Source organism: Populus trichocarpa, chromosome 8 (assembly GCF_000002775.5).
Source record: "Populus trichocarpa isolate Nisqually-1 chromosome 8, P.trichocarpa_v4.1, whole genome shotgun sequence".
Lineage (NCBI taxonomy): Eukaryota > Viridiplantae > Streptophyta > Magnoliopsida > Malpighiales > Salicaceae > Populus > Populus trichocarpa.
The window spans coordinates 8,499,753-8,518,284 of NC_037292.2; the positions used below are offsets into that span (position 1 = coordinate 8,499,753).

The 18,532-nt window shown below is 33.9% G+C and overlaps 3 protein-coding genes across 6 annotated transcripts; 1 reads left to right on the top strand and 2 right to left on the bottom strand.

Moving 5' to 3' along the window:
- The first annotated feature begins 314 nt into the window (after window positions 1-314).
- Window positions 315-2,828, top strand: LOC7488401 (uncharacterized). Its single transcript, XM_002311465.4, has 5 exons — window positions 315-503; window positions 605-750; window positions 1,164-1,245; window positions 1,358-1,474; window positions 2,435-2,828. The coding sequence occupies exons 2-5, from the start codon at window positions 626-628 to the stop codon at window positions 2,483-2,485; spliced, it is 375 nt and encodes a 124-aa protein (XP_002311501.2). The 5' UTR covers window positions 315-503; window positions 605-625; the 3' UTR covers window positions 2,486-2,828.
- A 1,439-nt stretch (window positions 2,829-4,267) lies between these two features.
- LOC7482883 (mitogen-activated protein kinase 12) lies at window positions 4,268-8,788 on the bottom strand. 4 transcript variants are annotated; one of them, XM_052455382.1, is made up of 10 exons: window positions 8,558-8,788; window positions 7,600-8,008; window positions 7,345-7,472; window positions 7,126-7,185; window positions 6,338-6,487; window positions 6,074-6,229; window positions 5,817-5,954; window positions 5,641-5,714; window positions 4,931-5,035; window positions 4,268-4,834 (listed from the first exon to the last, which is right to left on the bottom strand). In XM_052455382.1, the coding sequence occupies exons 2-10, from the start codon at window positions 8,003-8,005 to the stop codon at window positions 4,576-4,578; spliced, it is 1,476 nt and encodes a 491-aa protein (XP_052311342.1). In that variant the 5' UTR covers window positions 8,006-8,008; window positions 8,558-8,788; the 3' UTR covers window positions 4,268-4,575. The 4 variants fall into 4 exon arrangements, with proteins under 4 accessions (XP_052311342.1, XP_052311343.1, XP_052311344.1 ...); XM_052455383.1 differs by lacking the exon at window positions 8,558-8,788 and adding an exon at window positions 8,121-8,282; XM_052455384.1 differs by lacking the exon at window positions 8,558-8,788 and adding an exon at window positions 8,236-8,260.
- Window positions 8,789-13,923: 5,135 nt separating this feature from the next.
- Window positions 13,924-16,670, bottom strand: LOC7488402 (nudix hydrolase 25). Its single transcript, XM_002312406.4, has 6 exons — window positions 16,295-16,670; window positions 16,027-16,077; window positions 15,328-15,420; window positions 15,025-15,119; window positions 14,283-14,394; window positions 13,924-14,188 (listed from the first exon to the last, which is right to left on the bottom strand). The coding sequence occupies exons 1-6, from the start codon at window positions 16,358-16,360 to the stop codon at window positions 14,084-14,086; spliced, it is 522 nt and encodes a 173-aa protein (XP_002312442.1). The 5' UTR covers window positions 16,361-16,670; the 3' UTR covers window positions 13,924-14,083.
- Between the last annotated feature and the right edge of the window lie 1,862 nt (window positions 16,671-18,532).

Here is an 18,532-nt window from a genome sequence, read left to right on the forward strand (position 1 = left end):
TTTTTTAAATTATCTTTATCAATTTTATTATTTTTAATATTGAGCTAGTTAAGAATATCAACTGTAGATTTTCTCATGAAATACTATAGATTGCTGCATAGTTTTTTTTCCTTTCGTTATGATTTTTTTCAAAAATTTATTTATTTATTTATTTTTATTAAGTTGGTTAAAAATTTAGTTTTGTAGTTTTTTTCTTGAAAATATTATGAATTACAATAATTTTTTCTATATAATTATTTTTTATATTTTTCACAAATAACACACATACATACCACAAGCCTACAGTATCGCGTGGGATGTCATGTATATATTTTAAAAACGGTTGGCCACTATGACATGCTGTAGTGTTGAACGTCTGATTCAAACACGGTAAAAAAGGAAGAAGAGAACTGGTACTATATGCTAGAGTGTCAAATACCATGAACAAGCACTGCATCCTATTACTTCTACAAATATCGATCAATTCACACTAATTGAAGCTGCCTATCGTTTTCGGGCAACTCGTAAGTCCTCTTTTCTAAAAACTATGATGTCAGACCATGCATGCGAGGTGTTCGATTAAACGTTTCAATTGGTTATTCCTTGACTACATTTCGTGTCTCAGGTTCGCCTTCCAGTATAACCGATGATGATGATGCTCTATGATGGATTCAAAGAAATAATAAAGATTCAAAAGCTTCGCAGAGTCGTTTCTTATACTGGTTTCTATTGCTTTGTTGCCGTCATGAGCTATGCCTATACAACCAATACGTGAGTCAATTACTCTTTCACTCAAGTTTTAAACGCCTATGTTTTGATTTCTACTTATGTTTTCTGGTTCTTTTTTTCTGGTGGGTTGTTGCATTGAATTTTATTTTTTTGGGTTTCTTGTTTTTCTAATTTCTTCGATGGGTTTGTAGTTATGGTTTTTGGTCTTTCTATTTGTTGGGTTTCTTGTTTTTGTAATTGTAATTCTAAAAATTCTATAGTTGGCCCTTGATATTTCAAACTCATTTTGGTTTTCTGTTTTTTATCTGAGATTAATCTGTACATTTTGGTGCTAGAGTAGAGACTAGAGGTTGGCAATCTAGGGCAAGCAACACACACACACACACATATACATATATCAGGACCTTGATTCTAATGCTGTTTCTTCTGGTGGATTTTTTTTGTGGGTGTTGTAGAACTAGAGCTGGATATTCTAGAGGTGACCAATTCTATGCAGCTTATCCTGCTGGAACCGAGCTTTTAACCGACGCCACTAAGGTCTGTGATCAACAATTGCTGTTAAGTAACTTTTGTTGTTTTACATGGGCATTTATCCTTGATTCAGATGTAAGAATTTTTAAACATGCTGTTTGATTTTTGTTGGTGGTAGTTATATAAAGCTGCACTTGGCAATTGCTTTGAAGCGGAGGAGTGGGGTCCAATTGAGTTCTCCATCATGGCCAAGCACTTTGAACGTCAGGGGAAATCGCCTTATGCTTATCATGCAGTAAGTTTCATGATGCTCGTAATTGAATCTACTTCCCCTCATTTGTATATTCAGTATTGTGTTTGAGAGTTTAATTCCTTATTACATTGATATATTTTACAGTTTCTGCAAATTGATCATCATGAATGACCGTTACAAGATTGGAGTCTCATCAATATGCATTAATTGTGAAATTTTTAGATTGTGTCGTGCTTCCAAAATCCTAAAACTAATTGTGTAATATAAGTTGTGTGATGTGGACTCTTTTACATTCTTCCTTAAAATACTATGCAAAAGAATGCACACCATGACCATGCAATTGTTTGTGGCTGATAAGATTGTCAAGATTTATTCTACAAAGATACTGTATTATATTAGAAGTCTTTGTTTTTGGAATCAGATAGTGCAGAAAGGGCCAAGATAGAGCCTCGTCTACTATACCCTGCACATGTCTTTTGGATAATCATGACTGCATATTCTAATATCAGCAATGCTTAATGGATTAGTGAATTTAGTTTGGCATTCTTGATAATGGCACTTCATTTGGTAGTCAGGAAAGCAGGACAATATGTATCATGATGTTAAAACCCCAAGAATATACTTATATCCTGGTTGTAAGCCATTTAAGTCTCTTGCCCATTAATAGGTGATAAAGATAAAGAATGCAATGCTATTGAACAGAATTTCTTTTCTCCAGCATTTATCTTGATTTAGCCTTTAGGTTGCATGAGGGCGAGTATGAGTGTGAATTAGTCTTACAAATTTGGCATGTTAAATGCTATGGGAGGGTTAAGGTGCTCTCCTCTGTGTTTGTGTGTGTGTGTGTGTGTGAGCTACCAATTACGAGAAGCTGGAATTAAGCCTGCTGATTATTCATTTACTGAAGTCTGATACCTCTCTCTCTCTGGGTGTGTTTTTTTTTTTGGGTGAACTGAAGTTCCCGTGCCCTTACTCGATGCGTATGTATTTATGTTCTTGCAGCAATATATGGCACACCTTCTTTCTCATGGACAGTTTGATGGAAGTGGCTAGATTTGGGAACTCTACAATGCTACCAAAATGAGTGAACGACCATTGGAATTTCTGTCATGGGATGCCAGGATAGAATAAAATTTATTTCCTTTTTTTTGTGTTAAATGGAGCAATTGTAGAGTTGCTTAAATGGTCCATGTTTTATTTATTATATGTCACATTCCGAATCAGGTAGCATTTTGTTAAATTTCGAATAGATGCTTCATCTTGTCTTTTCATTCTCTAGAACTAGCCTCCTGACACTCATTGGTATGCCTTCGGATGTCATTGTTGCCTTCTCCTTCTCCTTTTGGTGGGGGAGAAAGGATATTTTAATTCAGTTCACAAAGTTTGCGGGAAAGAATCGAATATTCTCCTTTTTCAGCTAGATATATCTGGAAAAATGACAGGTCGCATTGAGATTGCAATTACTAGAGAAATAAATGCTACCCCTTTTATACTGCGTAGCACCATGAGCCCTTCGACTGACCCTGGCATCAGACCTGGTACTGATATATAACCAGTATCCACCAAGGTTGCAAGGAAGAATGTGTTTTCTGGATGGCTGCTTAAGGGATTGTAAGGTCTACACGATCACCATCTTGAAAGAGCTTCGTAGGGAAGAAGATTTATGTATTCTTCCAGTTCTTGGTGTTTCTTTTCCAACTAGAAAAGGATAATTCATAGTTCACGTGGATTTTGCAACTAAAGACTTTCAGTAGAGGATACGGCCAAATCACCGGTTTTTCCAGTTCCCTAGAAGTGAAACTGCTGTCAGTTATGTGCAGTAATAGAACTACCCTGTGAGTTCAAGGACAAGAAAGGTTAAAAGTCCTCCAGGGGTTCTGTCTCCTTAGCAACACAATATGCGAACTCTTCAATGCAATGTTTGATGCTATTATGGCACCCTAATCAACTCTACAGGTAAAACTTCATCATTCTCTATCTTTGGAAAACCATCGAGGAAACAACATAAGCCAAGATCAGTCATCTGAGAAGGCCTGTTACCTCTTAGCGACTGGAAAAGAAAGATTTTGATGTAATTAGCTTTGCTTGACTAAATCATATGCTTACCACCATTAAAAAAAAAAAAAAAAAGTAGCCCAATATGAAACTGATAACAAGAGATATTTGAGGTAACGATTTAATGGAAGAAAACTAAGGAAAGGAGCACGCACCCTCTGCTAGCTAATCATAAGACTTGAGACCCAGTAAATGCAAGAGTTTTAGTTGAAATTGTTATAATATAATTAATAAAAGTAAAATCAAACAAATGGAACGCCCTTGAGCGATGTAAATGAAGAAAGCACATAAACGACAACTCTGGTCGGCGTGGTCGCATTCCTTTCTTGCAGACAAGGGTAGCAAATTTGACTAGTTCTTGAGCCTGTTGATATTGTCGTGCCATTTTCATGTTGTTTAGCCATGTTTTTACTAACCAAAAAGCTACCTGTCAATGTCACGAAAGTATTGCCATGACCATGATTCTGAAACATTGATCTTTGTATCCTTACAGCAATTTTAGGTTTGCCAAAATCAATCCTTATACATGGTCTTATCCAGGTGTCATGCTAGTAGTTATATTTACTTCCTTGCACTGGCCAAGATAGGCTGTTTCCATGAATAACAGCCAAAAGTTTAATCAAATACAACGCTGTGCTGTGCCAATCACTCGTACATGACAGCAGTAAACAGACTTCCACTGATAAACAGGGAGCGTGCAGCAAAATGGAGCAATCTTATTCGCAGTTTATCTGATAAAGAAGTAGAACATCAAACATTTGAAATTGCTGCCTTCTAAAATAAACCAATGACCAGCTATTTAATTTCACCTGCACAGTTGGTAACAATTAACTAGAGATGCATAACATGTAGCGGTACATTCTTCGTACCCCACTTTTTGAAGCCTGCTTTTCACGGCGCTTGTAGTTTGTAAATGTTATTACAGAAAGCAAGCAATAAAAGAGTTTACAGCAATACATCATTAGGAACATAGCAGCAGTAACCTATTCTAATACCCCCAACAGTTTGTTAGCTGAATAAATTCATGTTTTCTGAACCACCCTCCTGTGGGAACCCTTCAAGGTTTGCAAGTAGAATCCCAACATTGATCAGAGAGCATGTACCTGGCGATCATTTCCGATTAGTCCCACACACATTGAAGCACAAATGCTGTCACTTTTCAACAGAGTACGTGTGCCACACTTGGGTTTAGTGGAGCTGGTCTGCATAGCTACAGCATTTCGGTTAGCAGATTGCAGTTCTTCTGTAGCTTGCGACTTTGGGGGGCTCTGTACAGTTGCGCGAGAAAGAGAAGATGCATTGCGCTTTAAAGCATTGTCAGTTTCATCAGCTGTGCAGACTCGCTCCCTGCAAAAAAACGAAGGGGCACAAATCAATAGAAATCGTTTGATCATATAAACCACGTGGGGAAATTAACAGGTTTCCACCACTGCACCACCTTACCTAGGCAAGGAGGTCGCATGCTTCCTATGGTGAGGGCTGTTTCTGTCACTTGTACCATCTCCTTCCTCAAGATGAGCAAATTGTTCCTTAAAGCGATCCACTCCACTGGACAATGAAATCCAAAATGAGATAATAATCAATCACCGCGCTTTGAACAAACAAGGAGAAACCATGGTATTGTCACATAATGCATAGTTCTGAATTAATGTGATTAATCAAATCTAACATGCAAATGATATTCCCATTTGGAATAAAGTTTAAAATCCTCTCATGCAAACCTTTTTCTGTATAACACGTGGTGCTGCTTTGTCATGCACAGTAGTAACTTGTTGGTACCATAGTTTTTGTAGCAAACTAGCAGTGAAATAGATCTCCGATCTCTATAAAGAAGCATCAACTGGATAATATAGAAGCTAACAGACATGCGCGCATCTAGTCGGGGAAAAAAAACTAACAGACATGCAGCAAGAAAAGAAAGTATCAATGCTGTGATCCCCAAGATGGACCTAATAAGTGCTTATTTCTATGAATAATGATGTTATTGACACCTTAAGGGAATTGATTAACATTTTCTAATGACAGCTACAGTAGTATGCTGGAATGCAGGCTTGGGCATGCATAATTGAGACTAAATAGGCGCTCTATTGTTTTATGCATATGCAATTTCCTTTTTCATATCATGCCATTGCAATAAGATTTTAGTTCCTGACCTTGGATAAACAAAGTGAGTCTGATCTGTGCCCCGAAGGTACTCTTTTAGCATCTCTGGATGATACTCCAAAATCTGTTTCGTAGAAAATAAGACAAATCACAATTAACAACTAAGTAGGCTACCACCAAAAGAAGCAGAAAAGCATTACTGAAGCAAGCACCAATACGATCATACCTCTCTGTAAATCAGTTCTCTTACATCATCTCTTGTCAATTTCCTCCTTTCAAATTCGAACTCAAGTTTTGAAATGGGTTTCCTTGAAGGTTCTTCCTCCTTATCTGCTAGTCCGTCAAAATATGGATCAGCTAAAGCCTGGAGAGAAAATAGAAACTAATATCAGGAAGGAAACTGTGTGAATCTGGATATACAAATCACAAATAAAAGGAGTGATATAAAAAATAATGTTAAACTATCGTTTGACTAAATCTTATCTCTTCAGCAGATGGGCGATCTTTAGGATCAAATGCCAGCAACCGCTCAAGTATACGCAAAGCTGATCGGTCTACATCTGGAAATTTTTTTGAGAAAGGAATTGGCCGCTTTTTCCTCATGCTACTCAAATACTTCCTAGCCTTTTCATTACTAATCTGCATGTATCACAAAAAAGAAGTGGTGAGAAAAGAGGAGCAATCAGATTTAGGAAAGGCTGAAGTTTCTAAGATAGCAAAAGAAATTGATTGAGAAAGGCAACAAACTCGAGCAATGGATTCAGCCGAAGGAGTGCCAAGCAAATCGGTTATGAGTTCCAATTGATGCACGACATTTTTTCCAGGAAACAAGGGTTTCCCCGTCAACAATTCTGCAAATATACAACCTATGCTCCAAATATCAATAGCAGGAGTGTACTGCAGAGCACAAGTTCAAAAAAAAGTGTCAAACAAAATCTTGAATTCCAACTGAAAAATGGCCTGAGCAAAGCAATTTAGGCCACTTCATCCAAAAGAAAATAAACCATTAAAACTGGTAGTTTGGTGCATGAAACATAATTGAGCATTGGGAAATACTGGATAGCTGATGAAACAAAGCAACAAATGCACCACCACAGTTGATCAATCTGTCACGTCAAACTATAGCTTTAGAAAAACATATGTTGTTCTGACAAGATTTTGTTAAAAAAATTCACATTTCATGAATAACAAGGTGCACATCAATTTAATAGATGATGTTGGAGGTTTGCAGCTTTTGCAGTTGAACTTCTAGATCAAATGTTTCTCTACTACATCCATTTCTTATTAAAACCAATTCATTGACAGACATGTCAAAATCCACAAATTATACGCACATAATTAATTAGTAAAGTGAAAATGCATGAGTGTCACATCCAAAATACTAAGCTGGCTTAAAAGAAGAAAAGTCAACGAGTAGACTAAGCAGAAGCTAAAAGATGGCTTCCGAAAGAACACATACAGGCAATCAATTTTCTTTTTCCTTCAAATCATTTTTACATGATAAACGGAATAAGAAGGATTTATTATTTGCATGCCTTAGATGAAAAGGAGCCGCAGAGTTCTGGGGCACGGTACCATCGAGTAGCCACATAATCCTTGACAAAACACACAAAAAAAAATGTTCATAAGCCAACACAGACACCATATATAATAATATAATCTAACTAACGTTATGATCCTCTAAAACATTACAATTACATATATAACACAATCAAACACTGAAAGTCACAACCGAGATTCAAGAAGACACGTACAGTCCAAAAAATAGCAGAAGGAGCATTACTAAATGACACACGAGCCAGCCCAAAGTCACAAAGCTTTAATTTACAATCGGCATTAGCAAGAATATTTTTGGGCTTCAAGTCTCGATGAAACACATTTCCTGCAAAAAACAACATTTTCCAGCAACAAAAAACAGGTTTTGCTTTAGAGCAACTCATGATGTTCATATCGATCTATAATCAAAAACAAAAAATTAAACTAGAAAGCAGTCCTTTAAGTTCAAGAACCTGCATGTATATATTTGAGAGCTCGAAGAAGCTGGTACAAGAAAAACTGGTGATGTTCAGGAGTGAGGTCATTATTTAACTTGATAACTTGATGAAGGTCAGATTCCATCAACTCAAACACCACATAAATATCTTTAAACTCTCTTGGAGAAGGAGGGAGCATAATATGTCTGATTTCTACAATATCAGGGTGTTTAAGCAGCCTGAGCAGCTTGATCTCACGTAGAATACGTGTAGCATCGGAGACATGCTCAAAGATGTTGGTCATCTTTTTGATAGCGACCCTCTCTCCCGTGTGAGTATCTATGGCGGATGCAACAACGCCATAGCTTCCTTTTCCGACTACTTCTTGAATTTCATACTGGCTTGCTTCTCCATACTCAGTGAAAATTTCTCTATCAAGCATGATCTGAACAATCAAAACAAAATTGAACAGGACCAGCAATTTATATCAGAAATCACAAACCATGTAAGAACTAAAAAAAAAAAAACCATGACAGAAAAACAGGTGCTGTGCTAACTTAATTGCTCGACGGTGAAGGAGATATGGAGAGAAGGAAGCAAGAACATAAATGGGATTTTAATCAAAATCAAGATTCTGTTCTTCGTAACATAAGCAAATGTCTGTGCACGTACTTTATTTTATAGGAAAAACCGAGTGATGGGAGGTTTTTCAACTAAAGTGCGGTCAGAAAGCATCAATTTTCAGTGAAGTTTTAATTTTATTCACTTTAACCAGTCAAGACAGGTGTTCTTTTAAATTATACAAAGACGAAAAAATCAAGTTATTAATAAAATTATAATTCTCAAATTTATATATTTACCGAGAGCCTCTTTAGTCGTTATTTGACAAAGGTGGGTAAGAAAAACAAAAAAGACGGACGGATTTTAATTGCAAGAAAGAAGCATAGGAGAGACAGGAGTAGAGACTAAAGAGAGAGTTCCTCAAAATGCGTACCTTATCTTATCCACCCCTATGGTCACGGAGCTTTAAACTATTTTTGAGTATTTTAGCAGACAAGAGACGGCCTCGCAGACATATATATGGCCAGTTGCTGGCAGTGAGGGGTAGCGTTCCATGAAGGCGTGAAGGCGATTGGACCTCCTCAGGAACCCCGTCTGGATGGATCTAATCTGAAGCATCTCAAAACTTGAATTGAAAGGACATGCATCCATCTCCACTCCAGAGGATGGTTGTTTGGTTTTATTTGGACTGTCCTCATATTTATTGTGTCTATAATAATTTGTAGGGGTAATAATAATGGAAGTGTCTCCTTTTTCTGAAAATTCAGTGGTGGGTGTGTTGCTTCTAATTCTAATCATATATAATGTGGCTTGGCTCCATCTTACTTCTTGTTTTTTAGTTGGATTTGGACATTTTCTTCCTCTATCGCCATTAGTTTATGGATTTCCTTTTCGCGTTAGTTTCTTGAATTAGAGCCAGAAGCAGTAACGATAACATCAAACTCAAGGATCACTTCCGTCAACATCTCAGCAACAATTACACAATCGTCAACAAACAAAATATATACTGAAATCCATAGCCAAATATAAATGGTTTACGTGCTATATTAAGTTTTTTCTACTTTCTTTTCTCTAATGACAAAGCATCCTTACCCCCACGACCTTTTAGGGGAGGAGCAAGTCACAAGTGAATTCCTCGTGGCTAATTCAGCCCCCTTGTCGCTATCACGCTCAAAAACTCAAATTCGTGGTTCATAAGATGAGCATGGCCCGTCTGGTTGATTTTTTACAAGCGCAGTTTAAATCAGAATACGAACTTTCTAGGGGGGGGAATATGAATCGAAGAAAATCTTTTTCGAGTGATTTGAACAGAGAGAACAAAAAACTTAGAAACAGATTTTGACTCTTTAAGAACATCAATAAAAATAAAGATAAGCCGAGGAGCCGCTGGAAAAGGGACGGTGTCGGTGCCTGTCGGCCCGTTCAAAATACACGACTCTTTCAATAGAGTACTGACCGGAGATGAATAGATCATTGAATGGTATTATAGAATAAATTGATTGAAGAAAATAAACAAATAAAATGGTTTATAGAGTGGCACATCTTAGCCGTTGAAATTGAAATACATAGATGTATAGCGCACACATACGACCAGGTTTCACCTAACATGATAAGAAGCTGATGAAGATAGATCCTAATTTTTATAAATAAAAAAAATTGACAAATTCTTTAGTTAAACCACGGGTCTGAAAGATTGAATTTTGTTTGAAGAAATCAGACATGGCTCTCTTCGTCACGGTATGATCATGGGATAGACTTGCAAAAGTTCTACGATTTTATTTGAACTTTAGGGCTACGTCAAGATATTTAATGCGTTTGTTACAGATTGGAGATTGGTCTCAACAATCAATGGAGCCAGTTCATCTTTCATTTTATTCTTCTCTCCACCTACCCGCAGGCCACACTCTCACACAAAAAAAAAGGAGAAAAAAAATTAAAATCTTGCAATCCTTGTCTTGGTGTCACATGCAAATTGTTATCCAAGAACTCAGATTGCGGATATATAAATTGGAATGAAGGACGTTTGATCCATGCCATATGCTATGACCAAATCCATTGTTATATATACAACTGACTCTTTTTTATATATATATACATTTCAGCAGCAAAATCTGCAAAGATTAGTCTTGGCCACCCAAAAAAAAACTATTCTAGTAAATTCTAATTTAAGGGAGTGGAATGGACTCAAAACGGCGATCTGATATGCAAGAGCAACAAGCAGTTTTTTAAAATATGAGCGCTCTGGGCATTTTTTTTACCTGGATACTCGAACCATGTTGGTTAAGGAGAAGGCAATCTCCGTCAAAGTGGCCGAACCGTAATGGCTACGGAGAGAGCAATCTCCGGGCCAGTCCTTTTGATGTTTCATTTATAAAATATTATAGTTTACAAGCCCACAAATATTCAGGTAACGTAGAATTACCTAGTATTATTATTATTATTATTAACTGGGATTTAGCAAGTTAAATTTGAATTCTTTCTATTTGATGATTTTAAAAATAATTTGGGTGATTAATAAAATATATAATTTAATTTTAAAAAAGTTTAAAAAATTATTTTTTTAAATATTAATACAATAATATATTGAATCAATCTAAGTTTTGTGACTTAACTCGTCAAACTCATGATTTGGATTATGAATTTTATTGGGTTTAACAATTTTATTTTCGCGTAGTGTTTTAATTGTCTTGGCATCCCCTTCATAATGAGACAGTGTATGTACCCAACAATCATTCGGTTAGCGCCAACAGTCTTCCCCTCTTTTTGTTATTTTCCCCCTTGTTTTTCACAATTTTTCTTTTGAAATTTCAAAGCACCCTTTAATTTGTTATTTCTTTTATATTTGTTTCATATTTTTTATTATTATTATTTTTATTTGTAATAGTTTATAAATTTTGATTTATTTTACAATTTCACCCCTCTTCAAATTTTTTTCATCTTTTAAGTTCGGTTTCTATTATTTTGATTATTATTTTTTTTATTTTAGATACTTTTTAAAATTATTTTTTTCATTTTGCAATTTCATGCTCCTTGAGTTTTTTATGTCAAATTTGATCCTTATTTTTTTTTAATTTGATATTTTTTATTTTTTTTTCAATTTCATCATTCAACATTAAATTGATTGGGAATTTAGCTTCTTAATTAAACTTGAGTCTAAGATTTCATGAGTTGCAAGTTTTAAAAATCATCTCAAATCATCTCAGGTTTAGAAGGTTTGTTCGAACTTGCTTGTTTTTTTTTTATTCTTTTTTTAAGTTCATGTTTTTTCATTTTCATCTCTTAACATTTATTTAATTTAATATCAGGCTTTGTTAGATTTTCTTATATGCTTCCTATAAGATTTTTTTTATTGATTTTGAAAATAACTATTTGTCTTGGATTTTTTTTGTTTGTTTGTTTGTTTTTTTGTTAAATTTAGCTTTTTCAAGAGATATTTTTTTTAATTAGATTATATTAATGGATTAAATATAAATATTATGTGCTCACTTCATGATATTTTATCAGGTCATGTTCTTTCAATTTTATTATTTTATATTTATTTAATTTGAGATTGAGCTTCGCTGATTTTTTTTATTTGTTTCCTATATGATTTTTTATTTATTTTGAAAATAACTCGGGTTATCACGAGTCTTTTTATTTGTTATTTTTTTTTCAATTTAGTTTTTGTGTGCATGTGTAATTAAATTAATTGATTAAATACAAGCATAAAATATTCACTTCATTCATTTTTTTTCCAATCTTGGCCTTTAGCATTTATTTAATTGGAGATTAAGCTCCATTAATTTTTTTTAATTGCTTCTTATGATATTTTTCACTGATATAAAAAATAACATGGATTATTTTGTGTTATTTTATTCATCATTTTTTATTAAATTTATTTTTTTAAAAAAATAAATTGCTTAATTAAATACGAGTATGAGATGTTCATTTCTTGAAATTTTATTTGGTTTAATGAAATATAAGTAAAGAGGCAAGTCATAAAATTTAGTGCTGACCCATTGGCTGCCAAAACAATTTCTCATAACTTAAACATTCTTTATATTTTTAGTTAAAAAAAGCATATGGGTGTGCCACATGTACCATAAATAATTAACAAAAACAAATTTGAAAAAACCATTGTTTACCTAGAACCATTGCAACATGGATCAAAGTAGTAATCCATAATATTTGGTTTCTTTCTTTTTCTTTTTGCTTTTTGTTTTTTGAATTTTTGTTATATTTTTTTTTTCAAGTTTGTTTTTGTCTTTTTTATCTAACGTGATTTGCAAGTTTGCGAGGGTAATCAAAGTTGCCCCGATTTATGGGTTCGATGGGGTGTCTTTTGTTTATTTATTTTTTAACTGAATTTGACTTTGTTATCATGTATTTTTTTCTCACGTAGTATTTTTTTAAAATATGTTATTAAACTTTATAAAGTTGATGGACTTGTTCACATGTTTGGCTGGTACGTGAGTTTTGCAAGTTTTTTTTTATGAAGTTATCTCGATTTTAAAAAAACTTTTTGGTATTGGGTTAGTGTTCAATTTTATAATCATTTATTTTTATTATTATATAGTTAAATAAAAAATAGTTTTTAAAAAAATAATTAAAATCACAGTAGAGTCCATAACCTAGTTCACAAATTTGACGGGTTTACCCACTGACCGAATATGCTTTATTTTTTTTATTTTTTCCTTCAATATTTGATTGGTTAGGAAATAGACTACATGATTTCTTTTTGTTTGTTTTTTATAGAATTATCACGGTCTCGAATAAAATTATATTTCAGGGTTAATGCTCAATTTTGCGAGCATCTATTTTTATCGTGTAATTAATAAAAAAAGGTCTATAAAAAATTTATTAAACTCAATAAAGTTCATTATCCAGGTCGAGGGGGGACCTGGTAGATCTAATTTGTTATCGTCTTAATTTTTTTTAAAAAAGTTGTTATCTTGAAGATTTTTAAAAGTTAAGCATTGTTTTTATGAGTTATCTAGATTACATTTGGATCCATGAAATCAATTTATTTAAATCTAGCTAACTCCTATGTTATTTAATTAAAATTTTAAATTAAATAAAAAGTTGGATCGAAAAGATTTTAAAATTGATTTATTTGACTATGTCCAATAATACTGTAAATAAAGTCTATGCACTCTTAATATTCTTAAAAAAAAAATAAGAAGAACATCCGCAATAGATTAGTGTTATTTTGATCTGTGAATTCCATACTTCTCGTAATTTTATTAGCTGCGATTTGTGTTCATAAAATATGGTAATCGTCTTTTTTTCCTGTGCCCAAGATAAGTTACTAGAAAAGCTTTTAAAAAAAACCTGCATTGGAGCACAGGTTAAAAAACTTGCAAATTGATTTTAATTTTTTTTTCCTTTAGGCCCACAAGTAACATGATAACAGAAACAAAACTTTATTTTGCTTTGTTCCGAGCATGATTCACCAGAGTTGGGTAACGTTTGTCATTGCCATTCAGATACTTTTTTTAAGTACTTTTTATCAAAAAAATAAAATTGATACTCTTTTAAGTGAGTTTAATTGATTTTGATACAGAATCATAAAAAAATAAATTTAAAAATAAATCAATTCAATACTTTTTAAATGAAAAACACCAGGAAAAAAACATTTTAAATCTCATCACCAAAGACACACTTAAGCTATTATTTTTTAAGCATATGAAGCCATGCACATTGCCTATGCAATACTTACCGTACCGACATTACAACCACAACTACTATTTTTCTTCTGATTTTAGGTTGTTTTGCCATTTAGAAAGCTTATGCACGTCAATTCTTCAGTAGGCAAGCTACTTACACAAACTCGAGAGAATTGATTGAACAAGGAGTTTTATTACAGTTAAGCAACCATCTAATTTTGAAACTCTCAACTGCCACATCCATTTACAAAGAACAAAGTCCTACAGAGTCTAGATTTCATGGAGAGAGATCTACAAAAGCACACGCACACCATTTACCACTTCGAAGATTTACATTTAGCAGCTATTCCATTTTCATTCAAGTAAGGCCTAAATGTCCTCATGACTTCTTCATAAGTTGGCCTCTTGTAGTCCACTGCCTGTGAACAAATCGCTCGCTTATCTCAGTAAGGAACGAGGATTCAAATGTACATAATATAATGTTATAAATCCTTGCTCTTTTCTGCACCATACCTGTTCGATAACTTCTTCAGGACTTGTCCATTTCCACTCTGCAAATTCAGGATCTGCTTCACCACTTCCTAAGTTGATCTCACTCTCGTCTTTTGTTAATCTCATAAGAAACCTGTCAACCAAAAACCCTGAAATCATATGCAGAAGCAGCAGCATAGTACACAACGTATATCCTTCTCCATTGATCCCATACCATATCCCTCCAATTATTTCAATACGTCATTATTTCATATGCACAAATAAATTTAATCGCAATTAGCTTAACAACACAACGTATGTAATCATAAGAAAGAAATAACTGAGTTTTCTCACTGCATAAGATTCGCAAGATCAAATGAAATTCTCAGTCATTACAAATGTTTAAAAGTCAATTTGAAATTGACGCTAAACTTTGTCCCCTCTTTTGTTTTCCCTGTTCTAAATCTGAATTTTTATAGCCATCGGATAACAAGAAATGCACATCGTGGTTCAAGTTCATTTAAAAATGGACTCAGATACTGCACACAGAAGTGAGGATTTATAATACTGAAAGGGATTGGATTTAGGATCAGAAAACTGAGATGAAAATGTCACAGATGAAAGGTCCTGAAATTTTGTAGCATTTTAGTGGCTATTCACGAAAATTCTAATAGTGCAATCATATTAGATACTGCACAGTTAATTTCTCCGATTTAAACCAAATGTTATCTTCTTTCTCACTATCAGATCGTGTACTCGATCAGAGAGAGACAGGGAGGCTCACCACTTTTGTGCCTGTCCGTGCCATTCACCTCCCCAAAGACGATTCACTTTGGCTTTCACGGCAGGGGGGAAGTCATAAGTCAACCAATTTGGAACCTGTGAATACAGAGCCAGCAAAACAGAAAAGGATTGACCATCAATTCAAGATTATATCTTAAAAGATGCTTTCATAAGAGTACTTGAGAGATTGTTTACTTTCACTGCAGTCATTATAAAATTTAACATGAAATTAACTAGTTACTCAGAGGATATACTTGAGAGATTGTTTATACTAGTCATTCGGTTAGCAAAGTTGATACCCAACCTCGGCAATAATTTCAGCAGAGACTATCCCAGTTTCTTCCAGCAGTTCCCTGATGGCTGCAGACTTAGGCTCCTCACCATCTTCAATGCCCCCCTACCATGGGAAATCACAAAGATGAAACACATAAGCTTAGCTGAAGGGTGGAAACTATGGTCGAACAAGAACTAACGTAAATTCAGAGAAAACTGATATAAGATTTCTTATCAGACATCTGCAAAGGTTGGTCTAAGTGCATCCCATGAATAACCCAAGGCGAACCCACTTAAGTATAATACTACTCATTATCTAAAACTCTAGGAAGCTTCCTGCGGATAGGGGTATCCTAAAGCATCACAAATTCTATTCATTGCATTTATCAAATGCCTGGATTTGGTATAAAATGCCTAAGTAAGTAAAAAAGCGGAACAGATGTCCACTACTTGCCCGGCAGCGAAGTTCGTCGCATTGAGAATAATTGAAATCTAGTCCGAATGTAAGCCAAAATCTTGATCGGTCCGAAAAATCACCCCAGTGATCGCATTAAAAACTAAGATTACTTAATACTAGAGATGAACTGGAATCACAGAATTATTATTCTCTGCACTAGAATAGTAGATGATAAGCTCGAGCAAGCAGAAATAATAAGAAGTTGAACGATTTCAGCACATTTGTTAGGAATTAATTACTTTTTCAGAAAGATCAAATCCAATGCGGCATTACCTGAGGCATCTGCCATGCTCCTGGAACATTTAATCTTGATGCCACAAAAACCTGCAAGGAGTATTATCATGTCTTCTCGTTAAATATGATTTTAAGAAGTGCAGGAATATTATAACAAACTTCAACGAAGAAAAAAGGGGGGGAAAGCGATCGGTTGTCTAGAAATTGAACTAAAATTCCATCAATTAATTAAAAGATAACTGCACAGGTAATCAGCTAATGTAATAAAATCAGAAGAAAGAAAAGCAAAAGGAGGTGATGAGCAGACCAGGTTATCAGAGTTGATGAGACAGACACCAACGTTGGGGCGATATCCAGAGGGCAGACCATCCATTTTCTGCCTGCCTTGTCTTGCCTTTCGTTTTCTTTTTCTGATTGATGATAGTTACTGTTAATTAGATAAGAGAAACACAAAGGCAAACAGCAATTAAACGCTTTCTTTGCTCAGTGTGATGGGGAGAGATTTTTCAGAAAGATTGAAATAAAGAAGCAGGTGGGTTTTGTGGGAATAAGTGACCCTGACCATGAAAAGTGGCTGACTCTCTTTTTTAAATGAAAAGAATTGTAGACAGGCTGATCGAGAGAAGTTTGAGATTTTGTCCACTCTTCCATTTTATCCTGCGCACCCCACTTCTCCCCACCCAGGCCATCGTTAATTCATTATTTAAATCAGCTTCGTGTCAGTTCTGCCATTTTATAAGTGCCTCTGATCTCATATTCTTTGTGGTGAGCTCGCGCTATGATTCTTTGACGTCTGTCTTCGAAATGATTCTGCCATTAAATTCATATAGCATTTTTTTTTCTTTAGTAGCAATTAATATAACATAGTACATTAGTTAGTAACTTTAATTTATGACTCAATGATTTACTGGTTGAGTTGATAAATGCATAATAATAGTTAAAAAAATTTTTATTAACGTGGATGTCTGAATCAACTTGTGTGTATCTCAACTAATTTTATGAACTCTAAAGTTAACGAGTTAAGAGCATGCTTGACCCTGTACTTTTTTATTTTTTATTGTTTTATTTAAAACAAAACATCAAATAAATATTTTTTAAAATTTTAAAAATTAGTTGTTTGGATTTTGAGAGTTGGAGGTGATTCATATAAAAACAATTTAAAGGTGTATTAAACCTTACTTGAAAATCATGAAAATAATGTTTTTAATATGAAAAGTTAAACCTCATTTAAAAATCATGAAAATAATGTTGGTTCTGTTGATATGAAAAGTTGTTTATTTTATTTTTAAAACAATAATAACCTTTAATATTTGAATGGTTTGATATGTTTAATTTAGCATGACATGACATATCATATATAACAAATATCATATAAACTAAAAATTGATCAAAGTTCAAACCATTTATTCACTTATTAAATTTATTTTTATCGTTACGTTCAATTAATTATGAATTTATGTTTTATTGTTAAATAAATTTATAATAAATGAAACGACTTTGATTTATTTTTTTTACTCGTGAAGAACCATCAACCAAGACTCGTGAATAATCTACCGAAAACAATTTTAATACCGACACATGGTATTATCAAGATTAATATTGTGTGTGTATTTATATGCATAAAAGTTAATTTATCAACATCAAACTTCTTGATTTCAGAGCTGGTCTAGATAGAGAGATTGTATATCTTAGCTTGGTGATTTTGTAGATACTCTTTGAATACTGAAGAATGATATTAGAGAATTAAAACTATTAAAATAAACTACTAAATTATAAAAATAAAAATAAAAATAAATATGTCGGCCTTGTTTTTACCATCCAAGCTCCAAAATAAATAAAAAGAAAAAGGACCGGGCTCATGGTGATTATTGTGCGGGCTGCCACTCCTTGTGGAAACTCACAGAGGCGACGGAGGCGCACGATAGCAAGTAGATAAAGAGGGGCGATGTGTTCAATGAATGAACACGCGGAGATGAAAACTTGTGAGAGCACTAATTGACAAAACGCATAACAAAAGGGAGTGGGAGAGAGAAGGCGTTGACTTTCAGTAGAGAGAGAATCGCAATTAGCACTTATACTAAACTATATTAGTGGAAGCAGCATCTTTCAGCCATGATGCACATTTATCATTATCATCGCAAAAGAAAATGAAAAATTAAATTAATTAAAATAAACTAGAAGCGGAGGACTCTTACTGTGGTATTTTTTTTTATTGCAGCTCTAGATTTATTGACACTTTAGATTCATTGTGGCCGTGAATTGTATCAGTAAAATTATGATTTTTTTTCTTTTCTTTTTTTTTTAAAAAAGACATGGGTAGCGAGGGTAGACAGATATTTTTGTTGTTTTTTCACAATACAATTACCAAAATACCTTCACAGTAAAATAATATTTCGCTAGTGTGCCTGAGCTGTTTTGACTTTTTTTTAAATAGCTATCTTACCATTTAATTCAAATTATCTTAAACGGTATTTTAGTCCCTTCAATCTTTTTTTTTTTTTTTATTATGTTGCATTGGGGCAACTTGGTATTTCAACATATATAA